General features: G+C 33.8%; 4 protein-coding genes across 5 annotated transcripts; 2 read left to right on the top strand and 2 right to left on the bottom strand.

Annotated features, from left to right (window-relative positions):
- The first annotated feature begins 324 nt into the window (after positions 1 to 324).
- On the top strand, positions 325 to 5840 carry LOC145733722 (FACT complex subunit Ssrp1-like). Its single transcript, XM_081986670.1, has 9 exons — positions 325 to 583; positions 1730 to 1908; positions 1965 to 2204; positions 2256 to 2384; positions 2446 to 2737; positions 3081 to 3165; positions 3567 to 3734; positions 5004 to 5333; positions 5403 to 5840. The coding sequence occupies exons 1-9, from the start codon at positions 416 to 418 to the stop codon at positions 5738 to 5740; spliced, it is 1929 nt and encodes a 642-aa protein (XP_081842796.1). The 5' UTR covers positions 325 to 415; the 3' UTR covers positions 5741 to 5840.
- A 1223-nt stretch (positions 5841 to 7063) lies between these two features.
- On the bottom strand, positions 7064 to 10862 carry LOC145733730 (dnaJ homolog subfamily A member 2-like). Its single transcript, XM_081986686.1, has 3 exons — positions 10701 to 10862; positions 8939 to 9400; positions 7064 to 8284 (listed from the first exon to the last, which is right to left on the bottom strand). Exons 1-3 carry the CDS (start codon positions 10830 to 10832, stop codon positions 7595 to 7597), a joined length of 1284 nt encoding a protein of 427 aa, XP_081842812.1. The 5' UTR covers positions 10833 to 10862; the 3' UTR covers positions 7064 to 7594.
- A 261-nt stretch (positions 10863 to 11123) lies between these two features.
- On the top strand, positions 11124 to 14607 carry LOC145733728 (FAD-dependent oxidoreductase domain-containing protein 1 homolog). Its single transcript, XM_081986685.1, has 7 exons — positions 11124 to 11581; positions 11652 to 11920; positions 12223 to 12448; positions 13396 to 13541; positions 13658 to 13901; positions 13970 to 14084; positions 14186 to 14607. The coding sequence occupies exons 1-7, from the start codon at positions 11246 to 11248 to the stop codon at positions 14323 to 14325; spliced, it is 1476 nt and encodes a 491-aa protein (XP_081842811.1). The 5' UTR covers positions 11124 to 11245; the 3' UTR covers positions 14326 to 14607.
- Positions 14608 to 14817: 210 nt separating this feature from the next.
- Positions 14818 to 17172, bottom strand: arg (arginase). 2 transcript variants are annotated; one of them, XM_081986689.1, is made up of 5 exons: positions 16890 to 17172; positions 16223 to 16411; positions 15897 to 16169; positions 15211 to 15372; positions 14818 to 15134 (listed from the first exon to the last, which is right to left on the bottom strand). In XM_081986689.1, the coding sequence occupies exons 1-5, from the start codon at positions 17068 to 17070 to the stop codon at positions 14884 to 14886; spliced, it is 1056 nt and encodes a 351-aa protein (XP_081842815.1). In that variant the 5' UTR covers positions 17071 to 17172; the 3' UTR covers positions 14818 to 14883. The 2 variants fall into 2 exon arrangements, with proteins under 2 accessions (XP_081842815.1, XP_081842814.1); XM_081986688.1 differs by having other exon boundaries at positions 16223 to 16414; positions 16890 to 17170.
- Positions 17173 to 18272: the final 1100 nt, after the last annotated feature.

Raw genomic sequence — 18272 nt, 5'->3', positions numbered from 1 at the left:
GTATGGGCTACCACATGTGCCATATCAGAATGCCAAAAAAACACAACTAAAAGAAATTTGAACTTGTCAAACTTTTTGAACGGCTCTCGTATCTGTTCAGATTATTTTTAAATTGCAGAAGAAGTCAATTAAGTTTACTGATAAGGTGGCCTAACGTTTGCTCTTGTGTAGATTAGACTGTGAAATTAGATAATTCGTAGATCTCGTAGTTAGATCAAATTTCAAAACCAAGGAGATAGTGAAAAGGTGTACAAAATTTGGAGTATATGAACCATTTACACATTAACTGACAGACAAATGTCAAAAAAGTCCAAACTGTCATTACTGTCAAAACAAAAATATGTTCCCGGCGTTTTTATAAGTTTTTATTTAAGAAAAGATTGCCAAATTCTTTTCGAATACATACAAACTTAATATGTTGGAGAAAGAGCTTTGTTTGAAGGGATGGAACTGGGGCACTGCCAAGTTTAGTGGCTCAGTGCTGAGCTTTGATATTGGTGACAAGAGTGCTTTTGAAATACCATTGAACAATGTGTCACAGTGTATTGCTGGCAAAAATGAAATTACTATGGAGTTTCACCAAGTAAGTATACAAGGTTCAACTGTGGAATTATAATGTCTGATCATGTACCATAGAAGGTCCTTAAAACCTAACATGAGGAAACTACATAATGGATAATATTTTATTATAAAAAAAGTTTAAGTTTTATATCATTATTAAGTGGTTATAAACAGAAGCAAGGACTGAAGAATGAAAGCATTAAAATAATCCTACAGCATGTTTTTTTCTTTTTTACTTACATCAATAGTTAATCAGCAAAATGCCATTTTAAAAATATTTGTTATTACTGAATACTGAATTACTGAATAAAATCTAGTTTAGACACAAAATATTTTTAATAGTTGAACAACCAACCACATTCTTTTACAATTTGGTTTTGACTGCTTTTGGCATAAGTAGATAAAGGCACCAACTGATAATTCAGGTCTATGATACTATAATCTGGTTGGGTAAATGGTAAAATTGACAGTAAAATAGAGAAATGACAGCTTAAATGTTTGATTTTTCAAAATTTACTAATCAATGTTAATTTAGCAGATTTAGCTTAACTTATCCTTTTAAAGTGTGAAGAGTTTTCCATCATAAAAGATACAAACACTACCTATTTATATCAGTATATTTAATAACAAATTGAAATGTTTGTTTGACACACAGTCGTGACTTTAAGGACCTAAAGTTAGATTAAACATAATTTTGGTGGTAATAACTCATACTCCCTTCCCATGATCTTCCTTCACCAAAAATGTATACACCACTTGAATATCCATTCTGCATAATGTATTCAACTACGCCAAGAACCATGTGAATAATTCCCCAGCAAAATTATAGAATTAGACCATTTGTATCCTGAAGAAAAGCAATTAATAGTGAATATGTATGGAGATATGTACTAACAAATATTAAATGAAGATTATTTATCTAACCTAAACATCAACAAACTGCCAATGCCACCCAAACCAATAAATATAATTTGGGGATTTTCTTGGTAACTTTTGCTTGTGTATGTCAGGCTTCTTCATTCCCTCCTCCTAGTTTTTAAATAGACTATAGTGTTTTTGAGACAAAATGCTAGTTTCTTAGTATTATAACAACCATTTGGGTGCTACATAACTGTCACTAAAAACAAATCAGCATTGGTCTTTTTTTGAGATGTGCAATAAATTTTAGAATGATGATGCTCCAGTAGGTCTAATGGAGATGCGCTTCTTTATTCCTGCTAGTGAATTAGCTGGTGATACAGACCCAGTTGAAGCATTCCAAGAACAAGTTATGTCGAAAGCTAGCGTCATCAGTATATCAGGCGATGCCATTGCTATATTCAGAGATTTGCTTTGCCTCACCCCAAGGTGGTTAATTTGATCTTTGCTATAGTCAGATTAACTGTAGTTATCTTTTATTGTAGAGGTCGTTATGACATCAAATTGTACCAATCATTCTTTCAACTTCATGGAAAAACATTTGACTATAAGATTCCAATTACTACAGTCTTGCGACTTTTTATACTACCGCATAGAGACGGGAGACAAATGTTTTTCGTCGTTAGTCTCGATCCTCCAATTAAACAAGGTCAGACAAGGTATCACTTTATAGTTTTCCTATTTAACCAAGAGGATGAAACCTCACTGGAACTACCGTTCTCTGAGTAAGTGGGAGTTTATTTGCAACTGCACCAGTTTTATTAATTGGTTTTTAGTGAGGAAATAAAAGAAAAGTTTGAAGGTAAATTGGAAAAGGAAATGTCTGGCCCAACTTATGAAGTTTTGGGTAAAATTATGAAACATATTGTTGGAAGGAAACTTACAGGCCCAGGTGGTTTCATAGGGTTCGTAAACGGTTTTAAAAAAAAATGAAGCAATAAACACTATTATTGAATTATCATACAGAAATTCTGGTACTCCAGCTGTGGGGTGCTCATTTAAAGCCGCTGCAGGATTTTTGTATCCGCTGGAAAGGGGTTTTATGTATGTGCACAAGCCCCCACTTCATATCCGTTTTGAGGAGATTACGTCCGTCAACTTTGCCAGAGGCGGAGGCAGCACTCGATCTTTCGACTTTGAGATCGAGTTGAAGTCCGGCACTGTTCACACATTTAGCAGCATAGAAAAAGAAGAATACTCGAAATTGTTCGATTTTATCACATCTAAGAAACTGAACATCAAGAACAGAGGAAAAGGAGTAAGTATTTATGTTTTCTGATGGATTTACTTTATTAGTTTTTGGTTTTTTATGTTAATAACTGGGGGGAAAAATCGCAGGAAGTATCTGGAAAATAAAACAAGTATTAATTCAACCTTTTTGAATTAAGTCATTCTAATTTCACAAAAGCACTAAGGAAGCTATCTAGAATTTTTCTATACAGTCAAAATTTTTCTTAGTGGCAGTTTGGAGTTCAGAATATAATAATTGTCCACCGATTTCTCGTGCTACAAAGTTTTTTTCCTGAAATCTTAGGTTGAATACTGCCTACTTATTAACTTAATTTAATTATTTTTTACAATACATTTATTATTAAAATTAGGACAAAACAGCATACAAAGACGACTTTGGAGATTCAGATGAAGAAGCTGCACCAGATGCCTATCTTGAAAGAGTTAAAGCTGAAGGTTAGTATTATCATCATCACTCCCAATAGTATTTGCACTACATGACAGTTGCATTATCTTTTTATGTGAATCTCTTAATATTTAGTTAACCAAGATCTACAGAGAATGGAAAGGTCAATATAGTATTTCAGTTAATTATTTAAACAATGTTTGAATTTTTATTTTTTTGTTAATCAACTTCAGAGAAAACTGCTCATGAATTAATATTGGTGTGTTTTTGGAGTAATTCAGATCGACAGTTAAAGACCAACCACCACACACAAATTTCAATGCTTATTGGGGTAAAGACCTCTTTCTGTTTCAATATTTACCATTTTGTACTAACTAAAATTCACTGGATCTAATAATAAACATTATTTACTACTTATTATTCCAACTGCATTACTTAATTTTTAAAATAGGTCAAGAAAGGGATGAAGATGATGACGATGAAGATGAAAGTACTGATGAAGACTTTGATCCGGACGCGGTAAAGAAGAAAGGAAGCGGTGATGATAGTGGGAGCGGAAGTGAAGTGGCGGAAGAGTTTGATAGTAATCCCAGTACTAGTGAAAGCGAAGGCGGGTCTGGTAAGTTGTACTAATTTTAGTTTTTATCAAATTTTAATAGCATTTTGTAAACTACTATTTAAAGATCCTTCTGATTAATTATTTACATGTTAGTGACTTCTGACTGTTGTGTCACATCCAGCAAAAAATGTAGTGGCGTTTCAGATCAGTTTTAAAAACAGTTTTGGGCATTCCAACTGTCTTTGATTTTGGTTAGCTTTCGAAATGTTCCTAAATGTCTCTGTCAATTTAAAATAGTTCTAGGAAAGTTTAAGACATTTGTAGAAGGCTCAGGAACTTTTCAGAACGTTCTCAGTAGCATTTAGATATCTTTGCCACATTCAAAACGGTTCTAGAGGCCTCTGGGAAGGATTAATACACTTGTAGAGGCTGCTGGCACTTTTTAGAAGGTTGTCAGTAGCATCTAGATGTGTTTGGCACATTGAAAACGGTCTTAGAGGCTTCTAACAATTTAAAACAATTCTGGAAGGTTTAAGACACGTGTAGAAACTTCTGGCACTTTTTAGAAGGGTTTTCAGTAGCATTTAGAGGTCTCTAGCAGATTCAAAATGGTCCAAGAGGCCTTTGAAAATTTAAAACAGTTCTGGGAAAGTTTAAGACACTGTAGAGGCCTCTGGTACATTTAGAAGGTTCTCAATAGCATTTAGAGGTCTATAGAACCTTTAAAATGGTCATAAAGGTCTCTGGCAATTTAAAATATTTCTAGGAACGTTTAAGACAGTTGTAGAAGGCTCAGGAACTTTTCAGTACGTTCTCAGTAGCATTTAGATGTCTTTGCCACATTCAAAACGATCCTATAGGCCTCTGACAATTTAAAACAACTCTGGGAAGGTTTAACACATCTGTAGAAGCCTCTGGCACTATTTAGAAGGTTTTCAGTATCATTTAGAGGTCTTGGCACTTTCAAAATGACCTTATAGGTTTCTGGTAATTTTAATCCGTTTTTGGAACGATTAAGTTTAATCTCTACAGAAGCCATAGTATATGACCGACCAACCAAAGTTGATATACCGTTGGAAAGTCAATTTTGCTAGTTTGTTGCCTCTGAAACCCTCCTTAAAATGCGACATCAGTGGAAAAGAAAAAGAGCGTTGTCAAACCAAAACTAAACACTGAAAACAGCGTTTAGTAGTAATCTTTTCGATTTTTGAATAAGGAATAGAGAAACCACAAAAACGTCACCTCAATATTATTAAAACAACTTGCTCTTAGATTACAAAATATTCTATATTTGTTCGTTGCGTTCTAAATTAGATTCGTTATCCTTAGATGGTGAAAAGAAGAGTAAAAAGAAGAAAGAAAAAAAGAAGGTCGAGAAAAAAGAAAAGAAACCCTCTTCGGATAAACCCCGTAAGCGCAAAGATAAAAAGGAAAAGGACGATAATAAGCCGAAACGGGCGTCCACTGCTTTTATGTTGTGGTTGAACGCCACCAGAGAGCAAATTAAGAAAGAACATCCGGGAATTACAGTAACAGAAATTGCGAAAAAAGGAGGAGAAATGTGGAGAGAATTGAAAGACAAAAGCAAATGGGAGGAGAAAGCTGCCAAAGAAAAGGAAGAATACAACAAAGCAATGGCTGAATACAAAGCGTCGGGCGGTAAGTTATTTACAATTAATTAAAACAAATTTATTGAGCTGCTACTTACTAATTATTGTTTCAATGTAGGTGGCGAAGATAAATCTAAGTCTAAGTCTTCATCTTCCTCATCGTCGAAAAAACCATCCAGTTCAAAGAAAGTGGAAGTTTCCCCATCCAAAAGTGGCACGTTCAAGAGTCGCGAGTTTATCGAAGAAAGCGACAGCAGTTCAGGCGAGGATAGTAAGAAAAAGTCAAAACCAGACTCTAAGAAGCAGGAGAAAAACGATGATAAGAGCAGCAAACGAAAGAAGGGAAGCGACGATGAAAGTGATAAAAAGAAAAACAAGAAAGATGATGATAGCGAAGAGGAAGAAATTCTTAGTAGCCCCGAAGCTAGCGATGCTAGTGATGAGGATGATGATTAATTGGTTTGTTGATTCAACAACTTTTGAGAGTTTTTTCCATATTAAATGTTGGTTGTATTTATAAGTTTTGATAAAATATAGTTGCTGAAATAAGGTGTAATTACTATGGGTTTAAGTACTGATATCTCCATTTTTCTAACTTGAGTCCTTTTGGTTTCTCTTTCATTTGGCAATTTGACAAATTGTGTTAAGGTCATTTTTTACAATTGGCTTTTTTCTTGCCAGTACTTAAAATTGCTGTAACACCTCCGGAATTTTTTAATTTTACTATTAAAAATTTTCACGTTCTCTAGCGACAAAACCGTACCCCTAACCCATCAACTTTTATACGTTAATAGAAAGCTTATTTCATTGGCTATACATTGACATAAAAGTTTATACAAAGTGTGGAAAATAAGCTAGTTATTGACGATTGAACGAAAGAATGCACCAAAAAAATCATAAAAAATTTGTTCATTTTGACACCCTCTAGCGGTCAAACCGTCTAACCTATCCATTCAAATTGGAAGACTGTTAGAAAGCTCATTTCATTGGCTATCCATTGACGTATAAAGCACTACTGAAAGTGGTGCAAATAACCGAGTTATTAAAGATTGAACAAAAGGATGCACGAAAAAAGTCATAAAAATGTTGGGAACTCTTTAGAAACGTCATTCCATTGGCTCTCCATTGACGTATAAAACTCTAGCAAAAATAGTGCAATTAAGCCAAGTTTTTGAATATTAAACTAAAGGATACAACAAAAGTGCAATTTTTTGTAAAAACGCCCTCTAACGAAAAGACCGAAAACTAAATGGAACATTGTTTTAGGACACTCTACAGGACAGAAAATGCTGTTTAAAATGCCGCAAAAACAAAGTTTCTACGATTAGCCGTTTTCGAGATATTTCATTTCTTTCAAAGCAAACTTTGGACTACCACCACTTTATTTGAAGAGATAGAAGAAAAAGTTAAATAGGAAAATTCTTCGTAGAGAATAGGGGATTACTTTTATGATGAGATTTTTACTATAGGTACCTTTCCATTTGATTTTCAGAGTTTTTGAAAGTTTTTAATTTTAGTGGTATGAAACACCCCCTAACGGTGGATTTAGAAAGCTGAAAATTATTTTCAGTATTTTCTCCCCCACATTTACTAATAAAAATTTCTTGTAGCCATGTTCCACCGCGTGCACGGCTTATTGGGACACCCTACAGGGTGCAAAAAACTCCATTACTACTTCACTTGTCCAATATATTATCTATTTACTGTGAAAATATTTGTCGAAATATCTAACCCTGCGCACCCGCTTAAGCTTAAACTGAAATAGAAAAAAAAACACCATACCAGTTTATGCTTTATTTAGTATGAACGAATTGTTTTAGTTAAATCCCATTTTTTACATAAAAAATAAATAATATGTAAATTAAAGATCACATTAATGTGTGTAGAGGAACTCTCAAATACAAATCTTAACACTGTTCAAAGAAAGTTACAGATCTTTATGTTCCAACAGCTTCAAAACAATAATTGTTTTAAGGCACTTATGTATTAGGACGTTGGGTTTATACTTTTACAAAGTGCGTTTGATACGGATTCGCTTTGTAAGGGTTTTTAATGTTAAGATGGAATTTGAGTGCCGTTTGATTGTATCTAGAGTAAAAACTAAGTATAGAGTATAATCAGAAACAAATTTCAAATTAAAAATTTTGATTTCCTAGTTGTAAAAATAACTTACAAAAAGCGAATATCCGCTTTTAAAACTGACAAACTAAATGATTATTAAATACCTGTTATATAGTGTAAATAGTTTCCTCGTTTAGAAAAGAGCACAAACGATGCTAGCAACAAGTTACTTAATTTATTTAATTAACACTATTGGTGTACACACTGCATTCTAGGAGCGTCACGTTCCTCATAGTCACCTTCGTACGCTTCACCCCTATTACCAGAGCCAGAACTTCTGTCGTTAGGATCATAATCCATTAAATCAACCTCTTCAACTTCTTCGCCTTCGGGCATCACAAATGGCGTTCTCGGCCCAAGTAACTGTTCGATTTTCTTCAAAACTGGTTCGGTCGCAAAATGATTATCAGGGTATTTGATGTCAAACGTTATTTTTAGCCGGCCCTTTTCAAAAGGATTTTTGTACGTGGGCATACCTTCGTCTGCTACGCATTTGACATCTCCTTGCTTAATCACCTGACCAGCAGGATGTCTGATGAGTAAATCACGTTTGTCTAAATGGCGGACGACGAACGAAAATCCGCAAAGTGCCTCAGTGAGTGTGATGGTTTTTTTCATGTACAAATCAGTGCCGTGTCTTTCAAACGTTTCGTGGGGTTTCTGATGAAGAATTATTATTACATCGCCCGGCTCGTAGCCAGGTTTCTGGTCTCCTTCACCGCGGAACACAATTCTTCGGTTGTCCTCCATACCTTTCTCGACGTGTACTGATAAAATCTTTGTTTCATTGCACACTTTCTTTCCTTTGCATGTCGGACACTTGTCCTTTTCGTCAATTAGTTCACCAGCTCCACGACATCTTCTACAGCACGATTGAACCTTAAAGTAAAAATAATTTTGCTTAAACTTTACTTAAACTATATTTTTTGATTATTGAAAATTGTTATGCGACTTTATAAACTGTAAAAAGAGTCATGTGACCATTTGCACATTAGGTGACTCTTCAAATAATACTTTAGCATCTAAAACAGTCACGTGTCTTAATTCATTGGTTATGTTGTTCAAACACCGCCCTCTATACTAGAAAGCCTAAAATGTCACTTTTAATGGCGGTTTTCGTTTTATACACAAACTTATGCAGATGCAGTAAGAAATATGTATTTTTTTTTATTATTTCGTGTAGTTGATTGAAAGTTGTGAGTAAAACATCAAAAAAAAATTCATTTCTGATCCAGATATGTATAGATAGAGCTTTTTATACACAATCAAGTCCAGCCTAAACAAATTGGTTAGAACATTTGTCCTGGAAAGTACAACACACAGCAAACTAGTTTAAACACTGTTCAATATAAGAAAATCTGGAAATTCTTGTAACTAGGTAAGCAAAATTGGTAAATGGTTCTTATGTTATTACCTAGAACATAAAGACCTTGTAACAAGCATGAAGATGGTTCATTTAAAACCTTTTAAATTAGTAATATTATCAACATTTCCAAATCAATTTTATGATAACAATTAATGTAAAATAATTACCTGTTGCATCATACCATGTCCCAAAGGCCGTAGAGTCACTTCTACTCCAGAACCATCACAACTTTTGCAAGTTTCTGGTTCTACTCCAGTTTTGGTACCCTTTCCACTACAACTAGCGCAAATTACGTTCTTGCTGAGTTGAAGTTTTGAAGTTTTCCCATTGTACATATCTTCTAAAGTCACTTTTAGGGAATGAACAGTGTCTTCTCCACGGTGCCCTCCCCTTCTTCTGCCGCCCCCAAATCCGGCAAGATCGTCGAAAAAGCCGCCACCAAACATTTTTGAAAACAGGTCAGCACGATCGTGGGCTCCTTCTTGCAAGCCTTTCAGCCCCACTTGATCATATAACTGTCTTTTCTTAGGATCAGATAACACTTCATAGGCATAGCTAATTTCTTTAAATTTGTCGCCTGCTTCTGGATTCTTATCAGGGTGGAATTCCTTTGCTAACTTTCGGTATTGCTAGAACAATACATTAATAGTGGAAATAATTTATGTTTCAATGCAATCAATTTAAATTTACATACATTCTGAACATAGGATCAATAAATGTTAATTTTACTATTCAGTGTTCAAAAACACACCTTAAAGTTTGATATAAAGTCTGTGTTATTATTTATTTCAGTGTTTACTAAAGGGAAAACATGGAATTGAGCATTCTATACAAAAGATTTATTTACAATATTGTCCAAATATTTCATTCTGAATTTTGTTAATTCATATAAAAAACCCAGAAAGTCAAGAATTATTGTTGGAAGAAATGAAGCTAGCTATTTTATGATTTTATGTAACAAACACATAATGCATCTTTGAAACAATCTCTCTCCCCTGAAGGATTTCTCTCTCTGGGGTTATCTGAATCAAACATTTATTAAACAACACATCCTCATACTGAAAAACAATAATTAACATGGTATAATCCCACATGGCTGTAAAGTACAAAATAAGTTAATAAACTCAGATCACTTATAAAACCAAGATTAGATAATTGGCTAAAAATTGCAAACTAACCACAGAATATTTTACAAGAATTCTAAGATGACTAATGGACTTTTGAAGAATAAGAATGACTGACTTCTCTAGAATGGCATCACCTAGAAACTTGTATATTTACAAACATAAATCTTCAAAAACTAAATGTACTGTTTAATACTTTTTCTAAACTAACAAATTTGAGCAGCATTGAGGTTTTTTGATCCACTTTTCTAAATGTTTTTCTAAAAACAGAGACACTTTATTTCCATATTTTTGCCACAACAAACCGCATGGTTCAGGGCCAAATCATAAATTTTGGGATTCATTTGTAAAACAATGCTTTCATTTGCATTATCAGGTGGCAGTAGTCAAACCTGAGAGATCAATTTTTAATAAAATTTTAGTCTGGCTTTGCTATTTGTTACCAGTGATTATAAGAACAACAGTCATGAGCAGAATTATCCTTACTAAATACTACTTATTAGAAAAACTACTTAGGTGTTGGGTGCAAATCAGATCTTTTAATTATACCTTCTTTGACAAAGGACATGATTGCCTGCACAAAATAAAAAAATATATTTTAAATGTTCTGCCACTAAATTGCCATCCAAATTTAAGAAATGACTTAATAAAACCCAAATTAGTGTAGAAACATGTTGTCTATCCTTGAAAACTGTGGAAATACATTAAACTTTAGTCCTTTGCAAAGGACGTGCAGAATTATATCACGTGATAATTTTTACAATATATTAAACTAGGGATTACAAAGAATGTTTTCCTAACTTACCTTTTTAATCTCATGGTCTGGAGCTGAAGGGCTAACTCCTAAAGCTTCGTAAAGCGAAACGTCTGCCATCTTTCTAAACAAGGAAACGGAAAATGAAATAATGAATAAGGAATGATGTGAAGGACATGACATGAGAGTTTTGCTGTCATGTGTCAGTGCCCGACAGTTCTTGCGGTTTCACTTCTCTTCTTCTCTGATCAACTTATACAAATATTACACATTCCTAGAGCATAATTTAAGTTAAAGAAAATTAATTGATATCCAACAGTTACAGAACGGTTGTTTTATGAGTTTTAAAGCTTTGTAGTTTTGTTACTTTAGTTAGAAGGTTTTTATTAAATCAGTAATCCCTGTTTAATTCTGGCATAGGCAACCACCAATACTGCTTTAAAAGAAAAGTAGTTGTGTTAGCCCATAACCTTAAAATTTCTGTTTACCAATTTTTTTTTATAACCTATTAATAAATTTTAAAAAAACAATATAAAACACTACATAATAAAGTAACTATTAAACAATACGTAATACTGACTGTTTCAGTTAACAAAATGTTTCTATCCCGAATTTCTGGTCTTTCTTTAGCAACCAAACCCAATAGGCTTCATTTTATAAGATTGTTTAGTAAAACACCTCTTTATGCTTTTAAAGACAAAGGGGATGAAGAATTTGAAAACCCTATACTAAGAACACTGAGAGTTTTAAGTTCGGACTTAACCAATGCGTACAATGTGGTTACAGGAGGACCTGTTGCACCAAGAAACCCCACTCACACAGATGTGCTTATAATAGGTGGTGGTGGAATAGGTAGCTCCATAGCATATTGGCTTAAAGAAAAATCAAATGCTGACTCATTTGATGTTCTTGTAGTTGAGAAAGATCCTACCGTAAGTATTGAATTACTTCAGTTGTCCCAGTTTTCCTCTCATCAATACTGTAGAATTTGTTTTGTTTCAGTATGCAACTAGTGCAACAGCTTTGTCCGTAGGAGGGCTGCGACAGCAGTTTTCACTGCCAGAAAACATTGAAATGTCTCTGTTTGGATTTGAATTTATAAGAACCTTGAAGAAAAGGTTTGGTCCAAATGCGGATGTTTCCTTCACTCCTCATGGTTATCTTGTATTAGCTAGTGAAGAAGGTGCAGAACAGCTGATAGAAAATAGTAAATTACAAAATGAAATGGGAGCTAATAATGTTGTTTTGCAGAAACACCAATTAAAAGACAGGTATGTTGTTGATAATTTAAATAAATTTGTTTTTTTTGGTTTGTGTAGGTATAATTACCTTTATTAAAAAATACCCTAGTTTTTCATTTTTCTTCCACTTTTTGAATCTATATAAGGATTTGGGCATTTTATAAAAAGTTGAGAAATTTACCCAAAACAAAAATGAGTGATTTACTGACAAGTTGTTTAATTTCATCATTTTTCTTTCTGTAGAATACACAGTAAACTTATTTATCCAGTATCCCACAATAAATTGAGACAAAAATTAATATAACATTAAATATAATCTAATTTTGTACTAGATTTCCTTGGATGAATGTGGATGATATTGAACTAGGATGTTTTGGTTTGGAAAAGGAGGGATGGTTTGATCCATGGTCTCTTTTGCTTTTACTGAAACAAGGAGCTGAAGAGAAAAACGCCCATTATGTAAATGGTGAAGTTATTGGCTTTTTGTTTGATGAAAGGCAGGATTTATTTATTGATGGCGTAAATCAACGTACTATAGAACAACCAAATGCCGTTCTGGTAAGAAGTTTTATGTTTTTAATATGTTGCATTAGAAATTCATGTGTAGGATAACATAGGGCAAAGTTAATGTTTATTGTTGATGTACTTATTATATGAAGAAAGTTGGTTTGTTTTGACTGTTGGGTCACATCTTTTATCTCATTTTATTTCAACTAATATCAGATTATTTTGATATTTTTATCAGTTTTGTAAATAAACAGTGTGCTGGTAAAAAGAGGATTGAAAAACAGTACTGCTAAACGCTGTTTTTAGTGTGTATGCTGAGAGCTTTCTGAAAAGATTAACAACTGTCTTAAACTTTCCCATAACTGTTTTAAATTGCCAGAGGCTTCTAGGACCATTTTGAAAGTTCCATAGACATCTAAATGCTATTGAGAAGCCTCTAAAATGTGCCAGAGGTCCTCTACAAGTATCTTAAACCTTCCCAGACTTGTTTTAAATTATCATAAGACATTCAGACATCATTTTGAATATGCCAAAAACCTTTAAATGTTATTGCAAACTTTCTGAAAAGTTCCAGAGCCCTCTACAACTGTCTTAAACTTTTCTAGAATTGTTTTAAATTGCCGGAGGCCTCTAGGACCATTTTGATTCTGCCAGAGACTTCTAGGTGCTACTGAAAACCTTCTAAAAAGTGCCAGAAGTATATCTCTATAAATGTCTATCTCTGTTATCTCTATAACCTTCTTAGACATGTTTTAAATTGCCAGAGGCCTCTAGGACCACTTTGAAAGTTCCATAGACCTCTAAATGCTATTATGAACCTTCTAAAGAGTGCCAGAGGCCTCTACAAGTGTCTTAAACCTTCACAGACTTGTTTTAAATTGTCAGAGGCCTCTAGGACCGTTTTGAATGTGACAAACCTCTAAATGTGGGTGTGTGGTGTTAGTGATAAGAGAGTTAAGCGATAATAAGTCATTACAAAATTATTATTATTTCATCAGATAAAGATGCCAGACGGCAAAGTTCGAAAAATTAGTTTTGCTGTGTGTATACTAGCCGCCGGCGCAGATTCCGGAAAAGTGGCTGAATACCTTAAAATTGGTACTGGTAGTGGCTTATTATCTTTGCCTCTGCCTATAGAAAAACGGTGAGTGTAATAATAAGTTTCAAAAATAGAGTTTATGACAAAGTGCTCTGTTTAAAGGAGCTTCATTCAAATCGTTTTGCATTGTTAAACAATTGTTTATTGCATGTACATTCTAGGAAACGTTATGTATACGTGTTTGACTGTGAAAAAGATGCACCAGGACTGAATGCTCCTATGACAATTGATTATACAGGCGCGTACTTCAGGCGAGACGGTTTAGGTGGTAAATTTGTAGGAGGAATTTCGCCAAGTCCTGAAAACGAACCCGAAACAACTAACTTAGATGTAAACTTTGATTATTTTGACAAACATCTATGGCCAATTATTGCTAACAGGGTACCAGCATTTAATGCTGTAAAGGTATTATATTTATACTGTTATTCTAAAGTAGTTCACAAGTATAAAATTGTTCCTATACTTCACTTTAGGTTAGAAGTGGTTGGAGTGGTTTTTATGAGTATAATAGTTTTGACGAAAATGGCATTGTTGGTCCACATCCATTTTACAATAATGTTTACATTGCAAGTGGATTCAGTGGACACGGTAAGTTATTCACTATTTAAAATAATATAAATGTTCATTGGATGACTTATCATTTCTTATTATAATAATTTTAAACATCAAGTAATAAATTTTTGTTTTAGGAATTCAACAAGCTCCTGCTATTGGTAGAGCCATATCAGAGTTAATATTAGATGGACGGTTCCAAACTATTGATTTGGCTAGGCTAAGTTTCGATCGACTCTTACTGGAAAAACCTCTTTTAGAATCCAAGATAATATGATGGTGACTTTGTAAAATAATGTTTTTTTGGAAATATACTATATTCTTTGTTATGGGTACCAATATAGTACCTAATAGTGATTTTTATATAATTTGTATGTATTTTTTTTTTAGATTATAAAATCACTAATTTGTTTTTACTAAGAACGAGCGCTTAGTTATACCTTTTCAGTTTTATTTACATGTATATTCAAAAATATGTATTCAAAGCAGCTGCAATTTATACCTAATATTGGACATTGACAGATTTCTTACAGAAATAAAAATTCTGTCTTGTTCTGCATTCGTCGGTGTCGGTTTGTCAAGTCCTTAAATTTACATATTTAATTTTAAATTTTAAACTGTTAACATTACAGCATGGTGAAGAAGAGTTGGCGGAAAAGCATATGAGGAGCACAATTTCAGTTGCAAGTGGTCTGGAGGAACCTAGCACACAACTGGTCCAGAAAATGATCAAACATCCAACTTTTAACAACATTGCTTGGTAAGCCCATTTTCAAAAATTTAACCGTACTATTTATTCGAAGAGTTTAAAAAAAAACACTTAGCAAATGACACCTTAAATAACTTGTCGCGTTGGCGGAAACGTTTGTAACGGTAAGGTATCAGTGTGTTTAGGTCTTAATCCTCTCCTAGAATGTCCCAATCCAGCCGCTATAATGTAAATGGCTGCTTCTACAGTTCGTTTCACATCTTGTTCACTGCCAATGCTCGGATTCACTTCCACCATATCTATAGCGCCTAATCGTCCAGTTCTATGAGCCATTTCCATTAGTTGGATTCCTTCTCTAAGTGTCATTCCTCCTCTAACTAGAAATAATTTTATGTAGCAAATCCAAAAGAAACAATGCTATTGGATTTTATTTCGTTCATTTAATAATTTTACCTGCAGTTCCTGTACTAGGTGCTTCTAAAGAATCCAAGGAATCAATGTCAAAGCTGACATGAATTGACTTTTCCTTTTCTGGATCAATTTTGTTTAGGGCCATGTCAACAATAGTGCTTATTCCATAGTTTTCAATATCTTCCATTCCAAAAGCATTTATACCTAAGAACAGATACACAAAAAAAGTTAATTAATCAATCATAATGTCAGAGTCCTCTAAGGCCACTTTGAAAGTTCCATAAACCTTTCAGTGCTACTGAGAACTTTCTGAAAAGTTCCAGAGCCCTCTACAACTATCTTAAACTTTTTTAAACTGCCAGAGACCTTTAGAACCATTTTAAAAATTCCATAGAGCTCTAAATGCTATTGAGAACCTTCTAAACCTTCCCAGGCTTGTTTTGAATTGTCAAAGGCCTCTAGGACAATTTTGAATCTCTTAGAGACCTCTAAATGCTACTGAGAACTCCCTGAAAAGTTCCAGAGGCTTCTACAACTGTCTTAAAGCTTCTCAGACTTATTTTAAATCGTCGTAGGCCTCTAGGATTACTTTAAAAGTTCCATAAACTGCTAAATGCTATTGAGAACCTTTTAAAGAGTGTCAGATGCCTCTAGGACCATTTTGAATGTGACAAACACCTCTAAATTCTTATTTATGTCTTTACTTCTCGTACGGTTATTTTACTTACCCAGTTTGTCTATAATTAGTCTCTCATAGGGATCAACACTTCGCAGACCAATATAAGCGATATTTCTCAAAGAAATGACGGGTTGTTGCCAGTCCATTCCCGGCAAATACGGCCAGTAGTCGGACAGTTCTTTTGCTAAAAGCGCCAACGGCATTCCATGAACGTTCCCCGAACTGGAAGTTTCGTTGGTATTCAAGTCGCAGTGCGCGTCCACCCATAAAACACAAACATTTTCTTGTTTTGCTTTTATATGGCCGTCCACAGTTCCCAATCCTTTGAACGTTCATCAATTAATAAGGATTAGGTAACGCAATTAATGCCGTTACCTAGAGAATGGTCTCCTCCAAGGGTCACGCATATTCTTCCCTCATTCAGAATGTTTTCTACAGTTTTTGATACTTGATAATTGCAGGCAGCTATGTGAGCGTATTCTTTCATATTTGGGACGTTTTCGTTTTTTAAATCGGGGGGAATTTGGTAGGATACATCACCGTAGTCTTTGATGTCTAATTTTCCTTCTAGAACAAATCAAGTTGTGTTATGGTAGTTACAGTTTGATGATTAATGAATGTTTAAATTAAAGTATAAAAACAATACCAAAGCTCAGCTAGATTCTCTGAACATTAATAAAAGGTTTATTTATGCCCAGGTTTAAATTTCCCTCAATAAGAAAAATAACATTTAAAAGTCTGTTTCTCGACTGTCGAAGAAACGTTGGTTAACAACTAAAATTTGTTTTTAAACTATTAAGGTCAACAAAGAAACAGTTTCGAAACTGTTGGTTTTATTTGTAATTTATCTGATAATAGTATTTGTGCTAGTTATTACAATTAGAGAAAGTCCCGCAGAAATTAATTTCATATACATTTTGTCTGTGGCTGTGTGCTAAAATCTTTGGAAGATAAAAAAATATTAATATTTATTCCCCTCTATTTTATTTACCAAACTACAAAGCTAAACACACTCTGTATAATATATTTTTTTTAACTTTACCAATTTCTTCAAGACGTTGTATCAATCCCAAATTTCTAATAGCAGCTGGTCCATTTCCGACTCCTTTCTTGGATTGTCCTTTATCAAATGGGACGCCTAAAATTCCAACACTCGGTCCATTTCCTGAATTATGGCACCACCTTTTAATTATACCAAAACCGGCTCTAATTTTTGATCGCATTTTCACGGTATTTCTTAATCACTAAAGCGCGGGTTATTACTACTACTCTTGTGCCTTGTAGTATTCATATCAAGACTCATACTGTTATAATGAATTTTGGATAGGTTATCAAGTCAGTGTCACGACAATAATGTTTATTTTATTAACCACCGCGATAAGTTGCGTTCAAGTCATTATCTAAGATTTCTGCATCTTTATTAACTTTGTCCCAGTAAAGTGAGAATGCAGGGTTTCTATACAGAATGTTCTAAGGTTGTTTATTTATCAAATACAACAGAACTTGAATCTTCAAAATTATTTTCTCCTAGAAAACTTCAAACAAAAATGGTTTTTCTTCACTTAACATAAATCAGAAGTTTGTCATTTCTAGAATTATTTTTGAAAGCAACTTAGGAGATTACCAAGTTGTTCGTTTAAAAAGTGTTCGCCTTCTTCAGTGGAGAGGATAATTTTGGCTAAACTCTTTGGAGGTCAGGCTGTTTCAAAATTTATTGAAATTTGCCTGCTAGATGAGGAATTTCTTGTAAATTTAACGTTTTATTTTTTGTTAAATTAAAGTCTAGTAAGGAAAAGAAGTAGTGCATTTTGTCACAGTGCAGGTGTAAGTACGAATGTAGGGGGGTGATTAACCACACCTTCTCCACAATAAATTAATATTTTATTGTGGAGAAGGCTGTGTGGTTAATCATCCCCCTACAAAGTCTAGTAAGTTTCAGCGCAGAGTTGATTGATTATTTTGATTTGAACCTCATTTCTGTCAGTGAGACTGAATGTGTCGGAAATATCACTGACAAAGATAACTGCGCGTTGTTACTTTACCAGGAAAATTTGACCGATAAATTACAAATACTGTGTTTCTAGCAGTTCAAATTTCGACACTGTTTTTCTCCTTGACTATAACAAATTTTGTAGTTTTTTTTATGTTATTGGATAGGAAATTTAATGAGGATTCTAAAAATGTGCTTAAAACTGTAGTTTTCTCACTCTGTTTTGCAAAAAGGTTTTGAAAAGCCACTTCTACTAGAATCAGTGCCGGATATTGTTTGCATGAGGTCTATATTTTGATTTTCGGGGTGCAGTTATACAGGGTTGATAGCTTTTCCACTTTCTACTAAGAAAAGAAATGCACTGCTAATTTACGCTTTGAACAAAATGAGCAACCTGAATATTATTGCTCTACTTGGAAAACGTTATTTCAACAC

The sequence above is a fragment of the Ips typographus genome, linkage group LG9 (genome assembly GCF_016097725.1).
Source record: "Ips typographus isolate SLU linkage group LG9, UJ_Ityp_2.0, whole genome shotgun sequence".
Classification (NCBI taxonomy): domain Eukaryota; kingdom Metazoa; phylum Arthropoda; class Insecta; order Coleoptera; family Curculionidae; genus Ips; species Ips typographus.
The sequence above is the reverse complement of the archived record's forward strand: the minus strand, read 5'-3'. Positions and strand labels throughout refer to the sequence as shown.

Coding starts and splice junctions, on each gene's coding strand:
- LOC145733722 (XM_081986670.1), top strand. CDS start 416: ATGTTGGAGAAAGAGCTTTGTTTGAAGGGATGGAACTGGGGCACTGCC. Junction 584..1,729: donor TTACTATGGAGTTTCACCAA/GTAAGTATACAA, acceptor AATAAATTTTAG/AATGATGATGCTCCAGTAGG. Junction 3,166..3,566: donor TGAAAGAGTTAAAGCTGAAG/GTTAGTATTATC, acceptor TTTTTAAAATAG/GTCAAGAAAGGGATGAAGAT.
- LOC145733730 (XM_081986686.1), bottom strand. CDS start 10,832: ATGTCATGTCCTTCACATCATTCCTTATTCATTATTTCATTTTCCGTT. Junction 9,401..10,700: donor CAGACCATGAGATTAAAAAG/GTAAGTTAGGAA, acceptor GTATTGTTCTAG/CAATACCGAAAGTTAGCAAA. Junction 8,285..8,938: donor GACATGGTATGATGCAACAG/GTAATTATTTTA, acceptor TTTTACTTTAAG/GTTCAATCGTGCTGTAGAAG.
- LOC145733728 (XM_081986685.1), top strand. CDS start 11,246: ATGTTTCTATCCCGAATTTCTGGTCTTTCTTTAGCAACCAAACCCAAT. Junction 12,449..13,395: donor AACAACCAAATGCCGTTCTG/GTAAGAAGTTTT, acceptor TTATTTCATCAG/ATAAAGATGCCAGACGGCAA. Junction 14,085..14,185: donor AAGTGGATTCAGTGGACACG/GTAAGTTATTCA, acceptor TTTTTGTTTTAG/GAATTCAACAAGCTCCTGCT.
- arg (XM_081986688.1), bottom strand. CDS start 17,070: ATGCGATCAAAAATTAGAGCCGGTTTTGGTATAATTAAAAGGTGGTGC. Junction 16,415..16,889: donor ACAACGTCTTGAAGAAATTG/GTAAAGTTAAAA, acceptor GATTTGTTCTAG/AAGGAAAATTAGACATCAAA. Junction 15,135..15,210: donor ACCTAGTACAGGAACTGCAG/GTAAAATTATTA, acceptor AATTATTTCTAG/TTAGAGGAGGAATGACACTT.